Consider the following 24,701-nt stretch of genomic DNA (forward strand, 5'->3'; position numbering starts at 1 on the left):
GGGGGGTACTACACATAAGACGGAGCCGTTGGAATTTTTTCTTTCACCACGCCGGCTCGTACATTCAAAGGTTAAGGCGTTATAGGTCACAGATGGCAGAGAAATTTCTTCTGCGGAAGTTCAGTCTGTAAGTATCACTTTCTTAGCTTGAAGTAGTAAAGTGCGATATTTGGGTAGTCAAATTCTACTTTACATTTCGTCTGTATTACTTCTGAGTCACACTCGCCTCCCACTCCCCACCCCCCGGCCAACTGTTACTGTTTCACTTTACGACAGTTTTGCAATCTCAGAAATTTCTTATGGTAGTCATATTGCTTCATCGATGGTTGATAGTGCCTGTGGATATATTTCAGCGCACAGTCCAGGCTCTATGCTTATATGAACAATTAGCTCCAGCTCCAAAAGGAGTGATAGTCCCCAACGATATACTTCAAATTTTTTATGTCTCACCTAATATCATGTCTCGTTTATAAAATAAATAAATAATGAAAAGTAGAAATAGAGAAGTGTATATAGACCAGATTGTTCTGAGCTATGTTGTCAATTCATGTGTGACTTGATGAGGCAACAACAGTTTTTATTCGGGATTAATCGTTTGCTAATTAAACGGCAATTTTACACAGTCATTCGATTACGACTTATTCCCCAGCGTGTTTTATTCCGAGAAATATCCATTAAACTGTAGCGGGGTAACATCGGTTTCGGACGGGTGCTAACTCAACCACTTCACGCGAGCAAGACAAGATAAAGGAAGTTACATGACGAAAACTACCTAAACGAACCCAAGAAGTTTAGAAGAATGACGCTTGCGACAGCAGTAAAGGGTAGACCAAAGTCGAATTGTCAGCATGAAATTAGTGGCACAGTGGGAATCAGTATTGGATCGGCCAGTAGTGCATAGCATCAGTGCTGTAAAGTTGTTCACACTCTGGCCTATGGCTGTAACATCTTACGGCTACGCTTGAATAAATGCTCACCGCCACGAAGGACTCCCTGGAGAGAGCGAAGAAGCCACCAGCAGTGATGCGTAACGGCCGCTGGGCTCTGAGCATCAGAAGCATCAGCGACCGTTTGGTGGACGTGGGGCATTCCTGCAAGGACGTCGCCGCGTCGTATGCCGAAAGCGCCAGCCTTTCGCTCTGAAACGAATGACCAGCGTCACCAACAAATAAATAATTCCTACAGTAATAGCTGTGGCATATTACGATTTTAATGTAAGAGCTATTTCTGGGGTAGAAGACAAGAAAAATTACAGATGAATATGAGAAGCTTCGCTAAGGTCAGTTTACTATTATTGTTTCAGTTTCAGAATGGCATTGTTTTTAGCCATATGTCTACGACGCTGACAGGGAGGAAATGCCTCTGGAAGGGGCTGATGTCTTGTTCTTACGTGTATGTTTTGAGATAGGAGCTTATACGCTCCTATAGTATAGGAAGGCTGAATGTTATGGAAATGTATAAAACGTAGTAAAGCTTGGACTGCAGAAGCTGTACAATATTACAACAGTAACGTAGCTATTCTGTTATACTACGCTTAATACTAAACACTGTACGACAGGAAGCTGTAATTATTTCAGTACTTTATAGTGGACTGCGGAAATAACTTCGTACCATCAGTCGAAACCTTATGTCCTATTACAGTCACGTAGGGAGCAAGGGATAAATGAGTGTTTACGTATGTCAGTATACCTCCTAAGCTCTCGTTCCATATTCTCACACAATATACTGTGGTGCTAGCTGAATGTTCACACAGCCACTATCGACTTCAGGCTCTCTAAATTTACATAGCAGGGCTTCACGAGAAAACGGTCGCCTTTAATTTTTTAGCGATTATCACTTTTGTTGTTTGGTCCCTGTAACACTGGAATACCTTGCCATGACCTGTGAGAAACCTATTATTGCGTCTGTGAATTCACTCGACATCTGTGGTCCTTACGACTGAGTAGGCTTTTCAAATGCTTGAGCTCTTTCGTAGAATTGGTCCTCCTAGTGTCTTGGATGCAGTTTGCTATAAAGAACCACCATTTTATTTCAAACAAATCTTTCCTGTCGTCTTCTCTGTTACTGACTTCACTTGTACTTTCTCTTTCATAGCGGATTCTGGTGCTGCTCCTACACAATGTAGTGATCCGACAGGCTCCAGACATTTATCATTTACTTTGTAATATGTTAATATCTAAATCACTTATTACTGTGTGCATTATCATACAGTTACCTATTTTTAGACACCTCTAGAATCAAGCATACCAACTGGAAGTAATGTATAAGCCATTAATATTTCCCTATCACTATCGTTTGATTATACTTTCTTAGGAAGCGCAGACATTTACCTGCAGGGGCACACGACCGTTATAACTCATACACAGAACACAGCAGTGGGACTTGTGCTACTAAATTTCGTTGACTTGTTCCCGCAGCTGATGCGAGAACCCTAAGATATCCACAGTCGTGCTGGCAACACTTTATAGGTTTAAGGCACCATCATCATCAACACACCGTTCTATTCTACCATATCAACAACTGAATCTAGTATTCGAGAGAAACACATAGTTAAAATTTCTGCCACCTTTGAAGATTGATAGCCAGTACCCGGATTACTTTCCATTCGTAGTCTCAATAATATCGAATTTCGCCCGGTGAATAAGAGGATCTGTTACAAGAATACAAGAAGCTCCGTTTGACTGCCTTACTTCCATGTTAAAACTCAACACATTAACTGCCCCTCTTGTGGTTTTACCTTTCCTACAGTTCTCCAGACGTATTTTCCCAGAAATCTCTCTCTGAAAAGTACGGCCTGCGTTTGACACAAAGAGATTACTTTTGGCGAGCAATGATCTCTTTCCCTGTGTTTGTCTGCTACTTAGATCTTCCTAAAAATCTCCAATCATTCGTTGTTTTCCTTCGCAAGGACCAGGATGTCTTCATCTACAATGTGCTCTGCAAAATTAGATATCACATTTTTCGTTAAGTCGTTTCTGCTGCTCATCATTACGTAGATCTTTCTACTGTTTTACTCTCAGTTCATATTCCGTTCACTTTATACTGTTCACTCGATCAAGCAGATCCTATAACTCTTCCACAGTTTTGCAGCGGTTAGTAACGGCATTAGCGAATTTTATTATAGATATCCTTCTTCTTTGAGCCTATATGGCTAATCCCATACCAGTAACCTGGTTTATGAGGTGATAAGCATTTTAGTCTATTTTATAATCTAATTGTTGGTAATTACGTTTATAAATAGTAAGAAATGGAGAACAAAAAAGCAGATACAAACAAATCTGTGTGATAGCTGCATGAATATAATTGAAATATACTATAAATGCTTTTTATTCCATAAAATATTTTTACAATGTAGGGTAATTTGTGATGATTACCCCTTGCAAAATTAATTGTTGTGTGTTTACTCAGAAACTGCTGTAATGGTTTCATCACTCACTAAGCATAATACGGAAACAACAAACTGCTCATTTTATTAACAATAATTTCAGCGACATTTTCCTGGTAATCCTTATGTTGAGACATATGGCAGACCGACTTTTACTCGAAAGCATCAGTGCATTTTATTACGAAGAGGTTGGCTGTGTGTGGAGCCGTTGAATGTGTGTGGAGTTGTTGACTTATGGTTTCCAAATGGCGTTTATACGGAGAATAATGCTTCGCTGTGGTGGTGCCGGATTTGTCCAACCCTCAGTTGAACAGCTCTCTCATACTATATTCTTACGATCATAGTCTTGAGCGTCTTTGTAGCACACATTGAAATCCTTCACATACTGCCTTTCAGCTGTTTTCCAGGGTACTGGCGTATCTTAAGTCTCCTCTTTTCACTGCTGTTAGCCATGCGTTGCGCAGGACCTGTCCTTATTTTCATTCATCGGCTCATTGCTTTGCCTAGTGAGTTCCGTTATTTCCATGTCACATTTGTTGATTTTCAGGAAAACTCACTTTCTGTATTGTAAAGACAAATACGTGACCCCCCCCTCCCCCAAACCCAGCCACACGCACACACTCCCCAACTTATTTTCGATGGCTAGACCTCGATGTGCTGCGTCGATCACAGATTCCGTGTCACCATAAGGCAGTCTGTTGACAGCGCTCAGACACCCATCAGGCTACAAGGCGGCCTCGATAGATTCGCTGAGTCACTGGTGTTTCGTGCACATCGCTATCTTTGACGTTCGGGCGACATCAAAGCGAGGAAGCGCAAGACAACCAGCAGCCCCAGCAGCTGGTCACACGCAAGAAGCGAGTAAGCCCGGGTTGCGAAACCGTGACACCTTGGAGACATCCAGGAGTAGGGTGAGGACAGCGGTTAGGAGACTCCAGCAGGATGACACGTGTCCATACACGGAATGCCTCAGGCCAGGAATGGCCCATAGAGCAACTGCTGGCTGAAGTGAACGACGTCTGCTCGACGGCGCGTGGAATCACTCCAGGAGCAGACAGCAGTCAACAACGGAGGCCGGAACTGTTAGTATTTATACTCGCTCGCCCCAGTACTATACTGGGCAACAGATTTTTAAAAAATGTTCAAATGGCTCTGAGCACTATGGGACTTAACTGCTGAGGTCATCAGTCCCCTAGAACTTAGAACTACTTAAACCTAACTAACCTAAGGACATCACACACATTTATGCCCGAGGCAGGATTCGAACCTGCGACCGTCACGCGGTTCCCGACTGTAGCGCCTAGAACCGCTCGGTCACTCCGGCCGGCAACAGATTTAAAAGGATCGATCATTCGAAACCCTTAATAGTCCAACACGGAGACGCATAAGTTAAAATTTTGGCTCAAAGGAGTCTACACCGTTCTTTGTACTGGTGCAAAAGCGTGGCGCTCTTCGACGTCATCCCTGGGCAAGGCGATACTTAAAACAGCAACATGTCCAAACTTGAGGAAGAAAAAGAGAGAACTCAGAAGTTCATGTGACGTGTCAAGTGGGTCAGTTGTGTATCATTGACACCAAATTTCCTCACAGCTCCTTCGAAAGCCTCCGTGTACGTGACATACGATGGGAAGGTCGTCCCTGCCCTTCTTAACCACATTTCACACCTTCATTTAAAGGCCCTGCGATGATGGTCATAACCGATTATCTTAGCGTTGAAATCACGCAGTTTTCCTATGAGTGGCCTATGAAAATATTCCAGACACACCTCGCTCAGAATTTACACGAACCGCCTCAGGGAGTACCATAAAAGACGTTAATGGAACCATCCCTTTCCTTGGGCGTTGATTCCCATATACTTCGCAGTCGAAGACTACGGTTTGCAGCTTTATGAGCAACATGAAGTCGTTCTTGACAATCTTTTATACTGCTGACATGTCGCTGAAGCTTCAACTTCTCTCTAAGTATATTGTAGGCGAGCTGACTCATTCAACGTGATCTCACCCCTCTGGAGTGCAGCGTGACTACAGGGTTTTTGCTCTCGTGTATAGGACTGAACCACAAGGGACTGTTCAAAACCCTTCGACGAAACTTGAACGTCTCTGTACGCAGCAAAGAGATATTATGCTTCTACAGTGCCCACATATGGGGCCCTCATGTAGTGTGATCACAGACGGTTGCGACACTGAAACGTTATTGAATAAAACGGCTAATTGTCCCTCTGAGACTCCCAATTTCGGCAGTGACCTTAGTGGCACTAGCCTCCATTTATAGAGAATTTCGTAAAGTGCCTTTCCCGACAAAACCTTCAAATTAGCACTAGGCGACTGCAGGTAGGCAACACTTGATGCACCACCAGCTCTACCAATACCAGCAGCCTTCCTGCAGGCACCTAGCACTACTTTGGAGCGTTCCTCTATAAAGGTACGTTCTTGAAATTCTCTGTTATTGTTTTTGTATGTGTGCGTGTGTGTGTGGGGGGTGGTGGGTGTAGGTCACCGAGGTTATTACAAAATTAGGCCATTCTATTCACACACATGTCAATGTCACACCCCTGTGATCATGTCAGTGGAGGACCTTAAACGGGAACATTGAAAAAGTATATGAACTCTTTGCTCCTTTGAATCACGTTAAAATTTCGTCGAATTGTTTAGAACGGGCGCAGATGCTACCAACCTCTATAAGAGCAGAAAATGTGGTCACACTGCCCCCCAAAGGGATGAGATCACATTTTCTGAAGTTACTAGCCCGCGACGTCTCTAGGGAACGGCTGAAGTGTCAGCGAGATGTCAGCAGTATTATAAAGGGAGGGGGATTAAGTGGTTAGCAAAAATGTCGGAACGTTATTGACCGTCTTACTTCCAATTTTTACATGATGCTCTAAGTAAACATTGAGACAGATGTAGATTATATATTTTTTAAAAGACAGTTTAGAGGTTTTCTGTAAAAACTTATTGTGTTAGAGAGATAATGCAATACTGTGAAAATGTGTAGTTTGCTTCCATTTCTGTGAGTAAGTTTAAACTAAACACAATCTGTAAATCAGAAGACAAATTGTTTCTTCCTTACAAACATTTTCTTATTATGTATCATTTTAACCAAAATTTGGATACACAACAATAAATGGTTATTTGTTCTTCCTCACGACTGGTTTTAACAGAAAACAGGGAAGTTGCATTGATTATTGATTGTCTTATGATTACTCCGGACCATACACCGGTGTCACACAGAAAGGATGGTCCGCCTGTGAAATCCGCTACGGAGGAGGGTGGCACGACACTTCGGAGACATTTCGGAGTATTGCTTAGATCGACAGTAACTCTCCATAAAGTATAAACTTCGTCTCCTGATAAGTCACAAAACTCCTCCAACAAGTGATGCGTACAGATCCTCGGACCTGCAGCTACAATAACGCTGCCGAATCGTCATTACCTACTGATGTGTTAATTTTAACTTAATTTGTGTTATATAGTTTATCAACAGTCAATATATTATTTCCACCCCTCTAAAAAAAGTCAGTCAGGCAGCTCAGGGAACAAAATCCAGTTTCGTAACGATTTTGAAAACTGGGAGTCGTTATTCCAGAGACAAGGAATGTACTATTTAGAGGACAGTACAAATATTTATTCATGAATCTAGAACTAGTTATAATTTTCATACTATTGCTAATCCTAACACAGATTAGTAATGGTAAACAATAACACAGAGCGTGAACAGTACGCTAGACGAGCGCTTATACCATACTGCCACGCATCTGACGCAAGCATCAACAGTGACGTCAGCTGGAGAACTTGTCACAGGATGTAATCAACAGCAAAAGTTAATATAATACTAAACAAGATTTCTGCTGTATTAGTCTATTTCTGTATTTATCATGGATCAAAACTGGTACATACCTCCGAAATGAGATCGTCCCCGAACCAGCAGTACACAAAGAGCATTGAAAACGCTGTGAGCAGGTAGCTGCAGGTCTTACTAAGTTCTTGCACGCCCTTAGAACGCTGAAAGAAGTGCAAGGTCATTATTACTCTATCCATACTCTTCATCCATAACAGCTCAGACATATCTCTTAACTGCAAAGGCATTAATCAGTTATCCACATGTCACATACACTTTTGACACATCATTACAGATCCAAGCACCTGTAAATGTAGGGTTCATGCAGTTATTCCCCAATGTTGGTTTCTAAACATGGGATGAAAACAATGAAAAATACTGATGTCCTACATTGATACGAAAATGAGATTTAAGGTCTCATGATTTTTAATCTTATAAAAATCACACGTGAGAAAGTATAAATGAAAACTCATTTACTCACTCAGTAGCGGATTTGGTTTCGTAATTTAATGCAACATAAACAATAGAACTGAATAATATAATTGTAGGAGAACTGTGTCTCCAGCCACTGTTTCACTTCAACTTTAGTTTACAGAGTTAAATAAATGCGGAAAAATGATGGCTTAAGAATAAGTCATTGTAAATTGGAAGAGGAGTGTGCAGTATCTACTGGAGTCAGTGTACTGGAAGTGAGAGACACTATGAAAGAAAATGATGTGCATTTACTGTTAGAAATTTAAAATGTCTTGTAACTTATTTTCCATTTACATATCCCAAACAACCAAGTCCATCCTGCAGCAGATATGAATCAAGACACAAAAGAAGTGAAGATATATAACTATGTTGTCGTTGCGGTCTTCAGTCCTGAGACTGGTTTGATGCAGCTCTCCATGCTACTCTATCCTGTGCAGGCTTTTTCATCTCCCAGTACCTACTGCAACCTACATCCTTCTGAATCTGCTTGGTGTATTAATCTCTTGGTCTCCCTCCACGATTTTTACCCTCCATTCTGCCCTCCAATACTAAATTGGTGATCCCTTGATGCCTCAGAACATGTCCTACCAACCGATCCCTTCTTCTAGTCAAGTTGTGCCACAAACTTCTCTTCTCCCCAATCCTATTCAATACCTCCTCATTAATTACGTGATCTACCCATATAATCTTCAGCATTCTTCTGTAGCACCACTTTCGAAAGCTTCTATTCTCTTCTTGTCTTAACTATTTACCGTCCATGTTTCACTTCCATACATGGCTACACTCCATACAAATACTTTCAGAAACGGCTTCCTGACTCTTAAATCTATACTCGATGTTAACAAATTTCTCTTCTTCAGAAACGCTTTCCTTGACATTGCCAGTCTACATTTTATATCCTCTCTACTTCGAACATCAACATTTATTTTGCTTCCCAAATAGCAAAACTCCTTTACTACTTTAAGTGTCTCATTTCCTAATCTAATAACCTCAACATCACCCGACTTAATTCGACTACATTCCATTATCCTCGTTTTGCTTTTGTTGATGTTCATCTTATATCCTCCTTTCAAGACACTAACCATTCCGTTCAACTGCTCTTCCAAGTCCTTTGCTGTCTCTGACAGAATTACAATGTCATCGGCGAACCTTAAAGTTTTTATTTCTTCTCCATGGATTTTAATACCTACTCCGAATTTTTCTTTTGTTTCCTTCACTGCTTGCTCAATATACAGATTGAATAACATCGGGGAGAGGCTAAAACCCTGTCTCACTCACTTCCCAACCACTGCTTCCTTTTCATGCCCCTCAACTCTTATAACTGCCATTTGGTTTCTATACAAATTGTAAATAGCCTTTCGCTCCCTATATTTTATCCCTGCCACCTTCAGAATTTGAAAGAGAGTATTCCAGTCAACATTGTCAAAAGCTTTCCCTAAGCCTACAAATGCTAGAAACGTAGGTTTGCCTTTCCTTCTAAGATAAGCCGTAGGGTCAGTATTGCCTCACGTGTTCCCATATTTCTACGGAATCAAAACTGATCTTCCCCGAGGTCGGCTTCTATCAGTTTTTCCATTCGCCTGTAAAGAATTCGTGTTAGTATTTTGCAGCCGTGACTTATTAAACTGATTGTTCGGTAATTTTCACATCTGTCGTCACCTGCTTTCTTTGGGATTGGAATTATTATATTCTTCTTGAAGTCTGAGGGTATTTCGCCTGTCTCATACATCATGCTCACCAGATGGTAGAGTTTTGCCAGGACTGGCTCTCCCAAGGCCGTCAGTAGTTCTAATGGAATGTTGTCTACGCCCATGGCCTTGTTTCGACTCAGGTCTTTCAGTGCTCTGCCAAACTATTCACGCAGTATCATATCTCCCATTTCATCTTCATCTACATCCTCTTCCATTTCCATAATATGCTCCTCAAGTACATCGGCCTTGTATAGACCCTCTATATACTCCTTCCACCCTTCTGCTTTCCCTTCTTTGCTTAGAACTGGGTTTCCATCTGAGCTCTTGATATTCATACAAGTGGTTCTCTTTTCTCCAAAGGTCTCTTTAATTTTCCTGTAGGCAGTATGTATTTTACCCCTAGTGAGATAAGCCTCTACATCCTTACATTTATCCTTTAGCCATCCCTGCTTAGCCATTTTGCACTTCCTGTCGATCTCATTTTTGAGATGTTTGTATTCCTTTTTGCCTGCTTCATTTACTGCATTTTTATATTTTCTCCTTTCATCAATTAATTTCAATATTTCTTCTGTTACCGAAGGATTTCTACTAGCCCTCGTCTTTGTACCTACTTGGTCCTCACCTGCCTTCACTACTTGATCCCTCAAAGCTACCCATTCTTCTTCTATTGTATTTCTTTCCCCCTTTCCTGCCATTTGTTCCCTTACGCTCTCCCAAAACACTCTACAACCTCTGGCGCTTTCAGTTTATCCAGGTCCCATCTCCTTAAATTCCCACCTTTTTGCAGGTTCTTCAGTTTCAGTCTACAGTTCATAACCAGTAGATTATGGTCAGAGTCCACATCTGCCCCTGGAAATGTCTTACAATTTAAAACCTGGTTCCTAAATCTCTGTCTTACCAGTATATAATCTATCTGATACCTTTTATTATCTCCAGGATTCTTCCATGTATACAACCTTCTTTTATGATTCTTGAACCAAGTGTTAGCGATGATTAAGTTGTGCTCTGTGCAAAATACTACCAGGCGGCTTCTTCTTTCATTTCTTACCCCCAATCCATATTCACCTACTACGTTTCCTCCTCTCCTTTTTGCTACTACCGAATTCCAGTCACCCACGACTATTATATTTTCGTCTCCCTTCACTACCTGAATAATTTCTATTATTTCATCATACATTTCTTCAATTTCTTCGTCATCTGCAGAGATAGTTGGCATACAGACTTGTACTACTGTAGTAGGCGTTGGCTTCGTGTCTATCTTGGCCACAATAGTGCGTTCACTATGCTGTTTGTAATAGCATACCCGCATTCGTATTTTTTTATTCATTATTAAACCTACTCCTGCATTACCCCTATTAAACTTTGTATTTATAACCCGGTATTCGCCTGACCAAAAGTCTTGTTCCTCCTGCCACCGAACTTCACTAATTCCCACTACATCTAACTTTAACCTATCTATTTCCCTTTTTAAATTTTCTAACCTACCTGCCCGATTAAGGGATCTGACATTCCACGCTCCGCTCCGTAGAACGCCAGTTTTCTTTCTCCTGATTTAATTATATGTTAAGTATTATAATAATATATAATTAAGGTGATGACGGCCAGTGATCCCTTCAGTGTAGAAGCACACCAAGCTGGAAACTTACAGGAGTCGGCAAGATGTTGCGAGTAATGAGCATGGGAACTACGTCAGTAGTGTGTGTTACAAGTTGAGAATTATGGTGTGACGGGAGGCGTGCTAGGGTTGTCCGTGAGGTTGCGGTGAGTACTGTGTCCAAATAATCTATTGGTCAGCAGGAGTCCTGGATTCGAATCTTGCTCCACCACAGACTTCCAGCCTGCCTAGTTGATAAAAATCAATGCCCTCTTGCAAGTAAGGTCTTTAATTCTTCTGTGTCTTGGTTTACAGTATTGGCAGACTAGGAATTTTATATTCGATATAGGTCACATATCGTACGAAATGGGTTTATACTTAATACAGAGCTAGTTTTGCGAGTAGCTAACGTGTCTTGAAATAGGTACTCTGATAAAATGTATTGTTTAGAGTATGAATCTAGAACCAATTTTGGATATGAGACAGGTGGCATTAACACAGCTATCCTCAAACTTATAGGTACTCAAATAAAAATTTGCTAACAATCGCCTATGTAGGAAGAGAGATTCGTGCACCGTGATTGTTAGTAAAACTTACAGCGGAAGAAAGTAACGCAGGCTAGCACCAGTGTTTCCACGTGAAACATGTATCAAGAGCATAAGTTACGTTTCTCACACGATTAAAAATTTGTATCCACTTTTTTTTTCATTTTCTCTTTGAAACTCGTAGTGTCGTCTTTGAAACGAATATGCAAGTGTAAACAACATTTCAACATTACTTCATTGCTTTGGAAACCACAATATAAACCAGCAAAATTCTCAGTTCTATTGTAAGTCTGTGAAACGTCTGTATACATTATTCCGCCAACTTCCCAAATGGCATGTAAGAATGTACTATGTTTCCCGCAGAGACGAATCTCCCTCGTATTTACATCACAATGAAGTCCTTTCCGTAACCAGCTGAACTCCTATCATGCGAATGAATTCCGAAATAAATGAAGCTTGCCATTGAAAAGAGATTAGATCAAATTTAATATCAAGTTTTCTGAATTACAATTTTCTTTCAGTAACAGATCTGCCTGAGTTTTTTCCTTCTCTCTTTTGCACCTTCCATTCTGTCCTCGCGTGGGAGCAGGACAGAAAAATGTAGAGCGTAGGGCTCTTTGCTGCCCTATTCTACATATCCCGAGTACGTTTTCTTACCGTTTTAATGGCCTTACGTGGAAATGAAAGGATTTATTCCTCTTCTTGATTAGAAATACCACGCGCAAAGAATTAACAGACCATAAAAGTGGAAGATGACTGTCAAGTTAAGCTTCCCCAAATATAACTGCACACAACATAGTTGCACTAAAATAAGAAATTCTGTTTCTGCGACCACATCTGAACGGTAGAACAAGGCGGACATTAAAGAACAGTATAAGTCGATTGTGAGGAAGGAAGCTTAGGACCACTGTTCCTTCTATGGTTCTAAGTAGAACCGGTGGACATAACAGATGTCGTTCAGAAGCTTACCGGAAATGTCTGATTGTAGACGAAGATATTATGTGTTGACAGAACTGTTTGGCACGTAATTTACCTTTGCGGCCTGAAACAACTGCAAACAAAAAGACGTCCCAATCGAGAGGCTTTGTCCCAGCAACATCCCGCCTAAGCACTGTTCCAGAAGCTCCACGTTCCTGTCAACATGTCAAGAACAACAATTTACTTTAGAAGCAAGCTCTCATTAATGAAGGCTAATCAAGAAAACATATAAAATTACCCTTGAATAGAAAATTGACTAAGAAACTTAATTACGTAATCATTCAAACTGAATAGTCATATTCAGACGAAACCGGCTTACTCTACAAAAAATATCATTTATAATGAGAAAACAAAATGCTTAGGACGAGATCACAACGAATGGGTGCTATACATAAATCTATAACTCAACAGCCTTGCGAATACAGACACTTGTCTCCGTTTTATGTTTTTGTAAAGATAGACGCGGTTGTCTACACTAAGACGATGAAACACGCGGACCTGACTGGGAACATCAGGCCGATGAGCGACCCAATATACAAATGCCGACATCTTGTCAACATTTCATGGGCTAAACTTAGCCTGAGTACCAGTGTATGAACATTGCAGCCTGCAAGAGGGTGCCATCTACAGCTACAGAGCTCTAGTCGACTACAAGAACCTCAATCTCAGGACAAGAGATGAATAGCCATGTGGCCGGCAAGCACCTAATATGGCACCAGACTGTACTGCAGCGGATTAGTTAGACCTTTTTGTAGGCACGCCTGTTCATGTGTGTGATTGTGTGTGCGTGTGAGTGTGTTTGTTTACAAAGGAACAGTAGGTTATTCAGTAATTCCCAGGAGACACGGGTGAGGAACTCTCGTGGAGTATTTCGATCCGAATTAAATCGCAGCTACAAGGGTCCGAAGTGAGGTCATGCTTCAGTTAGCTAATCAGTTACACTGACGGAGAGAAATCGCAACACAAAAAAATAATTAGCGTAGAATAATGAAATTTCGTTAATAGCCCCGCCAGGGTAGACGAGAGCGCTAACGCGCTGCTTCCTGGACTCCGCCCGGCGGATTAACGACGAGGGCCAGTGTGTCGGCCAGCCTTGATGTGGTTTTTAAACGGTTTTCCACATCCCGCTAGGGGAATACCGGGCTGATCCCCACGTTCCGCTTCAGTTACACGCGCCGCAGACATTTGAAATACGTCCTCACTATTTCACAATTTACACTAGAAGCAGACAGTTGGGTTACACTGATTCCTTCCCGGGGGGTACGGGGTGGCGGCAGGAAGGGCATCCGGCCAACCCTAAAACTAACATTGCCAAATCCGTTGTAACCTCGCCGACCCTGCGATCGCTGCGGAACCATGGCGTAAGCGAAAGAAAGAAAGAATGAATGAAATTTTGTTAGTACTTTTGTCTATGTAACATATTTAAGTGATTAATATTGTAAGATCACTGGTTAATGTACGCGCCAGGCGAGTCATTGCAAATGTGAAAAGCTGGTACATGAATGACCGGTGATCCGACGGAATGTCGAATGCAAGTACACAAACTTGAATGCATTATGTGGCATAGGCGCCGGATGTCAGCTTGTGGGATGGAGTTCCCTGTCTGCTGCACTCGGTTTCTCAATATAGGGACGGTTAATGCTGTTTGTGCGTAATGCTGGAGTAGCGCAGGTTTCCTATGTGGATTGTTGGAGACAGACTGGTGATCGAGCAAGCCAAGGTAACATTACGACATTCGGTACTGCATGTTGGGTTACAACAATGATATGTGAGGGAACGTTATCGTGTTAGTAAACACACCCTGAAACGTCGTTGGTGGCAGCAGGACAAATTGGTTCAAATGGCTCTGAGCACTATGGGACTTAACTTCTGAGGTTGGCAGTCGCCTAGAACTTAGAACTACTTTAACCTAACAAACACATCCATGCCCGAGGAAGGAGTCGAACCTGCGAGCGTAGCGAACGCTCGGTTCCAGATAGAAGCGCCTAGAACCACGCGGCCACTCCCGCCGGTGCAGCAGGACAATCACCAGACCGATGTACAAATTTGCAGTCAGGATGCATGGGATAAAACGAGGGTGCTCTTGCTGTCATACGAAATTTTACTTCAGACCATGGCTCCAGGTGTAGACCCGGTGTGTCTAGCACGCAGACAGGTTGTTTGTAAGCACTCAACTGGCCTCCTTCTAATCAACACACGGCCATTAATGGCAGCGAAGCACAACCAGCTCTCATCAGAAATTACAACAGACCTCCACCCTGCCCTCCATTGAGCTTTCGCTCGACACCACTCAAGTCTCAAATAGCGGTCGTTTGGCCTCAGTGGAATGACGTCTGGCTCACAGCTGTCGTTGGTGTAACCGATTTATAACATTTTGTCGTGTCACTATGGTGCCAACTGCTGCTCCAGTTACTGCTACAGATAGTACGATGCCCCATAGCCATACGCCGAACACGATGGACTCGGTAGTGCCACGTGGCCGTTCGGAGTTCTTGTATCTTGCGACCGTACATTCTCGCTACGACCGCTGCCAGCAATCATGTACAGTAGTTGCATTCCTGCCAGGTCTTTCTGTAGTGTCTTAGAAGGAACATTAAGTTCATGGAGCCCTATTACGTGACCTCGTTCAAACTCAGTGAGGTGTTGATAATGGTGTCTTTGTCGCCTCAAAGGCATTCATAGCTAACATCAAGTCACTATGTCCAGTCTTGAAGTTCACGATCGTTACAGCGTGAGTTCAAAGCAAACATCATTGGCATCCCTATAGTGGTGCCATTAGCGTCTCTCTTACGTGACTGGTGCGAAATTTGAATTCAGATGTAGAAATACGCCTAGCAATTTTCGTTTATGTTGCACAGTTCCTTCTGCGATTATTTTTCGTCAATGTATTTACCTATTTCAAAGGTAGTGTCGACGATCACTTGTTATGATGCGGAACTAGCAACCAGCAAAATGTCTCATACAATAATATTTGAAATGTTGTAGGAGAATACTGTTAACTTGCCAATCAAATGCTTTTGACGTGTCACAAAAAATACTAATCGTGAATATTTTCTATTTTCTATAATGCGATTTTGAACTGAAAAATGGGATCATCTGTGGAGATGCCCTTTCGAATTCTAAATTAAGACCGAATAAGAATTTAATTTTCTAGCAGTGTGTTACTGTTTTTATGTACATAATTTTTCATCTCTATCTTCGTGAAGGAGGTAAGAGTGAAGTCCAGTAATTATTTTTCTTGCAAATATACACTAGTGGCCATTAAAAGTGCTACACCACGAAGAAGACGTGCTACGGACGCGAAATTTAACCGACAGGAAGAAGATGCTGTGATATGCAAATGATTAACTTTTCAGAGTATTCACACTAGGTTGACACCTACAACGTGCTGACATGAGGAAAGTTTACAAACGATTTCTCATACACAAACAGCAGTTGATCGGCGTTGCCTGGTGAAACGTTGTTTTGATGCCTCGTGTAAGGAGGAGAAATGAGTACCATCACGTTTCCGACTTTGATAAAGGTCGGATTGTAGCCTATCGCGATTGCGGTTTATCGTATCGCGACATCGCTGCTCGCGTTGGTCGATATCCAATGACTGATCGCAGAATATGGAATCGGTGGGTTCAGGAGGGTAATACGGAACGCCGTGCCGGATTCCTACGGCCTCGTATCACTAGCAGCCGAGATGACAGGCATCTTATCCGCATGGCTGTAACGGAACGTACAGCCACGTCTCGATCCCTGAGTCAACAAATGGGGACGTTTGCAAGACAACAACAATCTGCACGAACAGTTCGACGACGTTTGCAGCAGAATAGACTATCAGCTCGGAGACTATGGGTGCGGTTACCCTTGACGCTGCATCACAGACAGGAGCGCCTGCGATAGTGTACTCAACGACGAAGCTGGGTGCACGAACGGCAAAACGTCATTTTTCAGATGAATCCAGGTTCTGTTTATAGCATCATGATGGTCACTTCCGTGTCTGGCGACATCGCAGTGAACGCACATTGGAAGTTTGTATTCGTCATCGCCATACTGGCGTATCACCCGGCTTGATGGTATGGGGTGCCATTGGTTACACGTCTCGGTCACCTCTTGTTCGCATTGATGGCACTTCGAACAGTGGACGTTACATTTCAAATGCGTTACGACCCGTGGCTGTACCCTTCTGCGGCTGGTCCCGGTGGAGGTTCGAGTCCTCCCTCGGGCATACGTGTGTGTGTTTGTCCTTAGGATAATTTAGGTTAAGTAGTGTGTAAGCTTGGGGACTGATTACCTTAGCAGTTAAGTCCCAAAAGATTTCACACACTTTTTTTTGTACCCTTCATTCGACCTCTGATAAACCTACATTTCAGCAGAATAATGCACGACCAGCACATTCTCCAGATCTCTCACCAACTGAAAACGTCTGGTCAATGGCGGCCCAGCAACTGGCTCGTCACAATACGCCAGTAACTACTCTTAATGAACTGTGGTATCGTGTCAAAGCTGCATGGGCAGCTGTACCTGTACATGCCATCCAAGCTCTGACTCAATGCCCAGGTGTATCAAGGCCGTTATTACGGCCAGAGGTGGTTGTTCTGGTTACTGATTTCTCAGGATCTATGCACCCAAATTGCGTGAAAATGTAATCACATGTCAGTTCTAGTATAAAATATTTGTCCAATGAATACTCGTTTATTATCTGCATTTCTTCTTGGTGTAGCAATTTTAATGGCCAGTAGTGTATCTGAGAAAACGGTATTTCATCTTGTCTGGAAATAAATCCTTTGACAGTGTCATACAGTTTTTGTGACTCAACACATTGTGGTATTTGGAAACCGAATATGCAGTAGTTGTTATTTAGTGTAGGTATGAAACATTGGCTCTTAATCCTTCACGTGTTCTGTTACTTTAGGTCTTGGACTGTTCACAGCAGCGCCCATATAGACTCAAGTTTTGTTAGCTGAACTATTTAAGAAGAGGCGTCGTACCCTTGACTTTCGTAAGACACCAAAATAATCCACGCAGTTTGGAATAAAACCTGCCTCTCTGCTTGTCTCATGTGTTTTACAGAGTTTCCTCGTCCTTGAACATTAATTGTTTATTCCTTTTGCAGCCCATGAGCCAAACTTTTTTCTTATGGGAGGGCAGTTTTTGAGCGTTGACATAAATATTTCTAGAAATACAGTACTTTGGCATTGACACCTACCACATTATACAGTTTACCGAAGGCTTTCTTGAAACATTCGGTTGACTCTTAGTTAACAGCACTGTTTTCCATGATACCGCTCAATTGTGGTTAGCAAGTTACTAAAGATGGGTAGCTGTGAATCATAATCAGAGAGGCCATCCACGACCGGGTAAACATTTAAACTCTTGATTAAGTATGCATCTACACATACATTGTGCATAAGTCTTCAGTTTTCCGGTGTGGTTTCTGTGGGAAAATCAACGACAGAACTCTGGTTATAGGTACAATTACCAAAGTGTTCCCTTTATTTCAGTATTTTACAAAATTTATGTCAAAATCTCCATCATGCTACTAATCTCTTTCATTTGTCTTCTAGGTTGATGGCTTAATTTTCTTCTAGAAATATTTCAAACTTACCTGTGCGACTCTATACACTGTTATAAATGAGATTTATGCTGTTAGAAAATCACAACCCCATCCTACTTGTTATTGATCTAAGCAAAACAATCTGGTTTCCATGTATTTGAACGTGTCATTATGATTAACGTATGAGACCACTCCTCTTCTCTATATTTCCCTAAAGAAACAGGGTGCCGATTTGTAGTTCATAATTATGTTTAGCATATGGAGCTCTGGATATAAATGGAGCTCAGATGCAATAAATCAAACTTCGAAGACATGTAAGCAGCCAAGAAGTTCATTAATTTCTGTTTTAGCCGCCTAACATTCTTTTGACTGAAGGTACTACTATTCAATGGAAACAAAGACCTATGTTACTAATACAAGTAAATAAAATGTCTAAATTTGAGCCAGTCTAGCTATAGTGTTGGACACAACCCAATAACAGTATCATTTATTCTAACTTACATGTGTGTCTTGACAGTGCATGGAATTTTTGCACTTGACACTGACGTAGTGCCGAAATTTTAACAGCAGAATAAAAAATTCTACCGCCATAAGCATTCACAAATGCTGTTTGTCCAAAACTAAACCTGTCATCTGAGTAATACTCGAAATTTATCTGTTTTGGGTTGCTAGTTGTAGCAGATATTTTGCAATTCATACCTTATGATTGCTTGATGACGAAGGACGCTCTGTTGGAGTTGATAGTGAATGTCGTGGTTTGCATGTTCTAAAAACTGCATATTTTTCATAGAGTGAGTCTGAGACGAAGAAAATTTCGACTGTGAGAGGCTGTCGTTTAGGCTGCGAAGGTTTCTGCCGAGCACTTCGAGCTGGTTGTGCAGTTGAAGGATTAGGGTGACGCTGAAGGAGTCGGCAGCCATGGTCCCTATGTGCACGCAGAAGACGATGTAGACGCTGAAGAGCCACGTGGCGGCGAAAGCGAGCGGCCGCGTGACGTCGTACGGCAGCGCGAGGACGAACGGCAGCCCGTTGTCGTTGACGGGGACTGTGGAGTACACGAAGGCGGTGACCACCAGCGACCACTGGTAGGCCGACAGCACGCGGCGCATGGAGCGGTTCCTGAGCCGCAGCAGCCGCAAGTCGTCGGCGCTCAGGAACTGGTCAAAGTCGCGCTGCACCTTGGAACAGTCAGGCAAAGTCACCAAACGTACACGGTATCGGTCAGAATGCTCAAACAGCAACTAGGACGCTACTAGCCATTAAAATTGCTACACCATGAAAAAATGCAGTTGATAAGCGAGTATTCATTTCACAAATACACACTCCTGGAAATTGAAATAAGAACACCGTGAATTCATTGTCCCAGGAAGGGGAAACTTTATTGACACATTCCTGGGGTCAGATACATCACATGATCACACTGACAGAACCACAGGCACATAGACACAGGCAACAGAGCATGCACAATGTCGGCACTAGTACAGTGTATATCCACCTTTCGCAGCAATGCAGGCTGCTATTCTCCCATGGAGACGATCCTAGAGATGCTGGATGTAGTCCTGTGGAACGGCTTGCCATGCCATTTCCACCTGGCGCCTCAGTTGGACCAGCGTTCGTGCTGGACTTGCAGACCGCGTGAGACGACGCTTCATCCAGTCCCAAACATGCTCAATGGGGGACAGATCCGGAGATCTTGCTGGCCAGGGTAGTTGACTTACACCTTCTAGAGCACGTTGGGTGGCACGGGATACATGCGGACGTGCATTGTCCTGTTGGAACAGCAAGTTCCCTTGCCGGTCTAGGAATGGTAGAACGATGGGTTCGATGACGGTTTGGATGTACCGTGCACTATTCAGTGTCCCCTCGACGATCACCAGTGGTGTACGGCCAGTGTAGGAGATCGCTCCCCACACCATGATGCCGGGTGTTGGCCCTGTGTGCCTCGGTCGTATGCAGTCCTGATTGTGGCGCTTACCTGCACGGCGCCAAACACGCATACGACCATCATTGGCACCAAGGCAGAAGCGACTCTCATCGCTGAAGACGACACGTCTCCATTCGTCCCTCCATTCACGCCTGTCGCGACACCACTGGAGGCGGGCTGCACGATGTTGGGGCGTGACCGGAAGACGGCCTAACGGTGTGCGGGACCGTAGCTCAGATTCATGGAGACGGTTGCGAATGGTCCTCGCCGATACTCCAGGAGCAACAGTGTCCCTAATTTGCTGGGAAGTGGCGGTGCGGTCCCCTACGGCACTGCGTAGGATCCTACGGTCTTGGCGTGCATCCGTGCGTCGCTGCGGTCCGGTCCCAGGTCAACGGGCACGTGCACCTTCCGCCGACCACTGGCGACAACATCGATGTACAGTGGAGACCTCACGCCCCACGTGTTGAGCAATTCGGCGGTACGTCCACCCGGCCTCCCGCATGCCCACTATACGCCCTCGCTCAAAGTCCGTCAACTGCACATACGGTTCACGTCCACGCTGTCGCGGCATGCTACCAGTGTTAAAGACTGCGATGGAGCTCCGTATGCCATGGCCAACTGGCTGACACTGACGGCGGCGGTGCACAAATGCTGCGCAGCTAGCGCCATTCGACGGCCAACACCGCGGTTCCTGGTGTGTCCGCTGTGCCGTGCGTGTGATCATTGCTTGTACAGCCCTCTCGCAGTGTCCGGAGCAAGTATGGTGGGTCTGACACACCGGTGTCAATGTGTTCTTTTTTCCATTTCCAGGAGTGTATTATACCAGGACTGACATGTGATTACATTTTCACGTAATTTGGGTGCATAGTTCCTGAGAAATTAGTATCCAGAACAACCACCTCTGGAAGTAATAACAGCCTTGATTCGCCTGGGCAGGCGTGGTACAAATGGCTCTGAGCACTATGGGACTCAACATCTTAGGTCATAAGTCCCCTAGAACTCAGAACAACTTAAACCTAACTAACCTAAGGACATCACACACACCCATGCCCGAGGCAGGATTCGAACCTGCGACCGTAGCAGTCCCGCGGTTCCGGACTGCAGCGCCAGAACCGCATGGCCACCGCGGCCGGCGGGGAGGCGTGGCTCGTAATTAAAGGCTCTGAGGCGGAGCCGCCCCAAAATATATGTCAAAGTAAATTTCGCAAGAACGTATTACATAATTTTAATTATCAGGACGAATTTCACATATTACCCATTCCGATTAATATTACGACGGTCAACGTTTTTGGAACTGTTTGTATCGATAGATGTTTTCCGAACGGTTAGTAGTGTGTAGGCTGCGCCTTGGAACGTCCGCAAGCTGCATGTAGTAGCGGTTTGTAGGCGTAGCTTCTACATAGTACTGCTCTTTATGGGCGACCCGAAGGCTAAGAGCTTGCAGCCTAAGGGTGTCATACCAACCACCACACATTTTTCAGCTTCCACTATCTATGTAATAAAGGAATGTAGAGTGGCCGAAACTTCGCTATCCAATCTCTGTCTCTGCACATCTCTACTACGCTTCGATGCGTCATTAATCGACGTTTAGTATTATTGTTTTGATAACATTTTACATAGTTGTTTTGTTTTTCCCATTGCCTATTTTATCCACATTTAGAATAAGTTTGCAAATATCCCGCCAGAGTGCACTACACTACAGTAACATACCAGTACTGCCATCTAGCGACAGTTTCATAAGTGCTTAGAGGACAAAGCGCGCGAAATTTGTCCCGTTACTTTACTTTCCTTGCTTGCTGATGCTGACTGCATTTGTTGATACCGTGTGATATTAGCAAGTTTCTTTTTCGGAGTACATTTTGCAAGATTTTAGTGAGTTTTACTTGCTGGTGAATATCTGCGACATACCGCGAGTGTGAAACAAGCGCAATATGAATTCAGTGTGCAATTTAATAGGTAAAAACTTGGAACACGGCCATAGAATGAAAGTGAAAGAACTTGGTGCATCCAGACCCGCATTAAAGATCTCTCAGAAACGCGTCTTTTCATGATTTGCTGCAAAGTGTCAGAAAATGTAATGATGACGTATAAAAACACTAACCACAGATTTTAACTCGAAGTTAGCTTCTGATGATATTTAATACCTGATTATAGAAGATACAGTACGTAAAATTATGGGTAGAGAATGATCTGCCCACCCCCTCCCACAGAATTCTTAGTTGTTTATGTCAGAATAATCTGTAGCGTAACCCGAGGTCTATGTTGGCTCCGATCGATAAATGCCGCAGCCTTCCTCAGTATAGAAACCACGAGCGGCGCCTGCGCTTGGGCATCGAGGCAAACAGAGCCTGGACGGCGTGGACAGGTACAGCTGCCCATGCAGCTTGAACACGATACCACAGTTCATCAAGAGTAGTGACTGGCGTATTGTGACGAGCCAGTTGCTCGCCAACCATTGACCAGACGTATTTAATTGGTGAGAGATCATGGAATGTGCTGGCCAGGGCAGCAGTCGAAAATTTTCTGTATCCAGAAAGGCCCGTACAGGACCTGCCACATGCGGTCTTGCATTATCCTGCTGAAATGTAGGGTTTCGCAGGGATAGAATGAAGGGTAGAGCCACGGGTCGTAACACATCTGAAACGTAGCGTCCACTGTTCAATGTGCCGTCAATGCGAACAAGAGGTGACCGAGACGCGTAACCAATGGCACCCCATATCATCACGCCGGGTGATACGCCAGTATGGCGATGACGAATAATCGCTTCCAATGTGCACTCACCGCGATGTCGCCAAACACGGATGCGACCATCATGATGTCGTTGAATACACCATTTCCGGCGCTCCTGTCTGTGATGCAGCGTTAAGGGTAACCGCAACCATGGTCTCCGAGCTGATAGCCCATGCTGCCGCAAACGTAGTCGAACTGTTCGTGCAGATGGTTGTTGTCTTGCAAACGTCCCCATCTGTTGACTCAGGGATCGAGACGTGGCTGCACGATCCGTTACAGCCATGCGGATAAGATGCCTGTCATCTCGGCTGCTAGTGATACGAGGCCGTTGGGATCCAGCACGGCGTTCCGTATTACCCTCCTGAACCCACCGATTCCATATTCTTCGAACAGTCATTGGATCTCGACCAATGCGAGCAGCAATGTCGTAATACGACAAACCGCAATCGCGATAGGTTACAATCCGAGCGTTATCAAAGTCGGAAACGTGAGGGTACGCATTTCTCCTCCTCAAACTAGTCATCACAACAACTTTTGTGTGAGAAATCGGTTGGAAACTTTCCTCATGTCAGCAAGTTGTAGGCGCCAAACCTTGTGTGAATGCTCTGAAAAGCTAATCATTAGCATATCACAGCATCATCTTCGTGTCGGGTAAATTTCGCGTCTGTAGCACGTCATCTACGTGGTGTAGCAATTTTAATTGCCAGTAGTGTAAAACCAAATCGTATTTCATTTGAAACTACAAGTTACTGTAAACAATCACAGCTATTTCATTTCTTTCCACTCGGAAAGGAGGGTTAATCCCCTGCCGGAGTGGCTGTGCGGTTCTAGGCGCTACAATCTGGTGCCGTGCGACCGCTACGGTCGCAGGTTCGAATCCTGCCTCGGGCATGGTTGTGTGTGATGTCCTTAGGTTAGTTAGGACTTCTAAGTTAGGATTTCTAAGTTTTAGGCGACTGATGACCTCAGAAGTCAAGTCTCATAGTGCTCAGAGCCATTTTTGACGGTTAAGCGATCAACAAAAGATCGATTTATGTCAAGTAATGAGATATGGATAAACAGTACGTACCAGTTTTTGGTACCCTGTGCCACTGTCTAGTAACAGAAAAAGGATTAAAAAGTATTTTAGTCGAATGTTCAATGTTGAAGTATTTGATCGCATAAATGACAGGAATAAAAATGTAAATACTGTCAATGGTTACAGGCACCGTTTCCCGACATGTTTACAACAAACGCACTGTTGCGTACACATTTTGCCCACTGAACTAAGAAAATGTGGCGTATTATGATTGTACTAAGACATAACATTTGAACTTTCAACTCAAATAGGTTCTTGTCATGGTATTGTAATTCTTTCTTCTGTCGCTTCTTTATAGAACAACTTCATAATAAAAGTTTAAAGGCACAAACTTGAGGATGTTCGACGGTATTAATTTGTTTCGTTACCTGGCTTTTGCTTACATGTCCATCTCATTAGCTATCGTCGTCGAAGATGATACAATACATATAAAGAATATCGAAAAACATACTACAAAGTGAGAGTAAGATCCGTTACGTAGATTTGACCACTTATATAAAGTAGGGCAAAAATTTTCATTCCTCTCTGTGCATTGTTTTGCCTCCCTTTCTGCGCAGACGGAGCGAGGTCAGGGAACTTTAGTTCGTCACTGAGAGCAGGAACACGGTTTTTGTATAGACTCCATTATATGCGGTGTGACAAGTGTGAATATTTTTTTAACGTGCTTAACATAACTATACCGACGGAAACGTAGTGTATATTGTTACCAGTATACGTTCGGAATGCAGCTATGCTCAAAGGATAGTCAACGGGCCATAAAGTTATTAGGAATTTATACTGAGAAAGGCACTCATATTTTTCATTTGGTATAATGTCGTTATCTGGTCATAAATGGGTCAAATGGCTCTGAGCACTATGGGACTTAACATCTGGGGTCATCAGTCCCCTAGAACTTAGAACTACTTAAACCTAACTAACCT

General features: G+C 43.3%; 1 protein-coding gene across 1 annotated transcript in view; it reads right to left on the minus strand.

The window, feature by feature from the left end:
* LOC126092769 (odorant receptor Or2-like) overlaps positions 1-24,701 on the minus strand; it is a 135,270-nt gene that overhangs the window by 18,153 nt on the left and 92,416 nt on the right. Inside the window, exons 3-6 of the mRNA XM_049908497.1 lie at positions 18,746-19,224; positions 12,557-12,656; positions 7,279-7,383; positions 978-1,139 (exon numbers count right to left, since the gene is read on the minus strand). Coding sequence (XP_049764454.1) covers positions 978-1,139; positions 7,279-7,383; positions 12,557-12,656; positions 18,746-19,224 — 846 coding nt within the window. The remainder of the gene's footprint in view (positions 1-977; positions 1,140-7,278; positions 7,384-12,556; positions 12,657-18,745; positions 19,225-24,701) is intronic.

Source organism: Schistocerca cancellata, chromosome 7 (assembly GCF_023864275.1).
Source record: "Schistocerca cancellata isolate TAMUIC-IGC-003103 chromosome 7, iqSchCanc2.1, whole genome shotgun sequence".
Classification (NCBI taxonomy): Eukaryota; Metazoa; Arthropoda; class Insecta; order Orthoptera; family Acrididae; genus Schistocerca; species Schistocerca cancellata.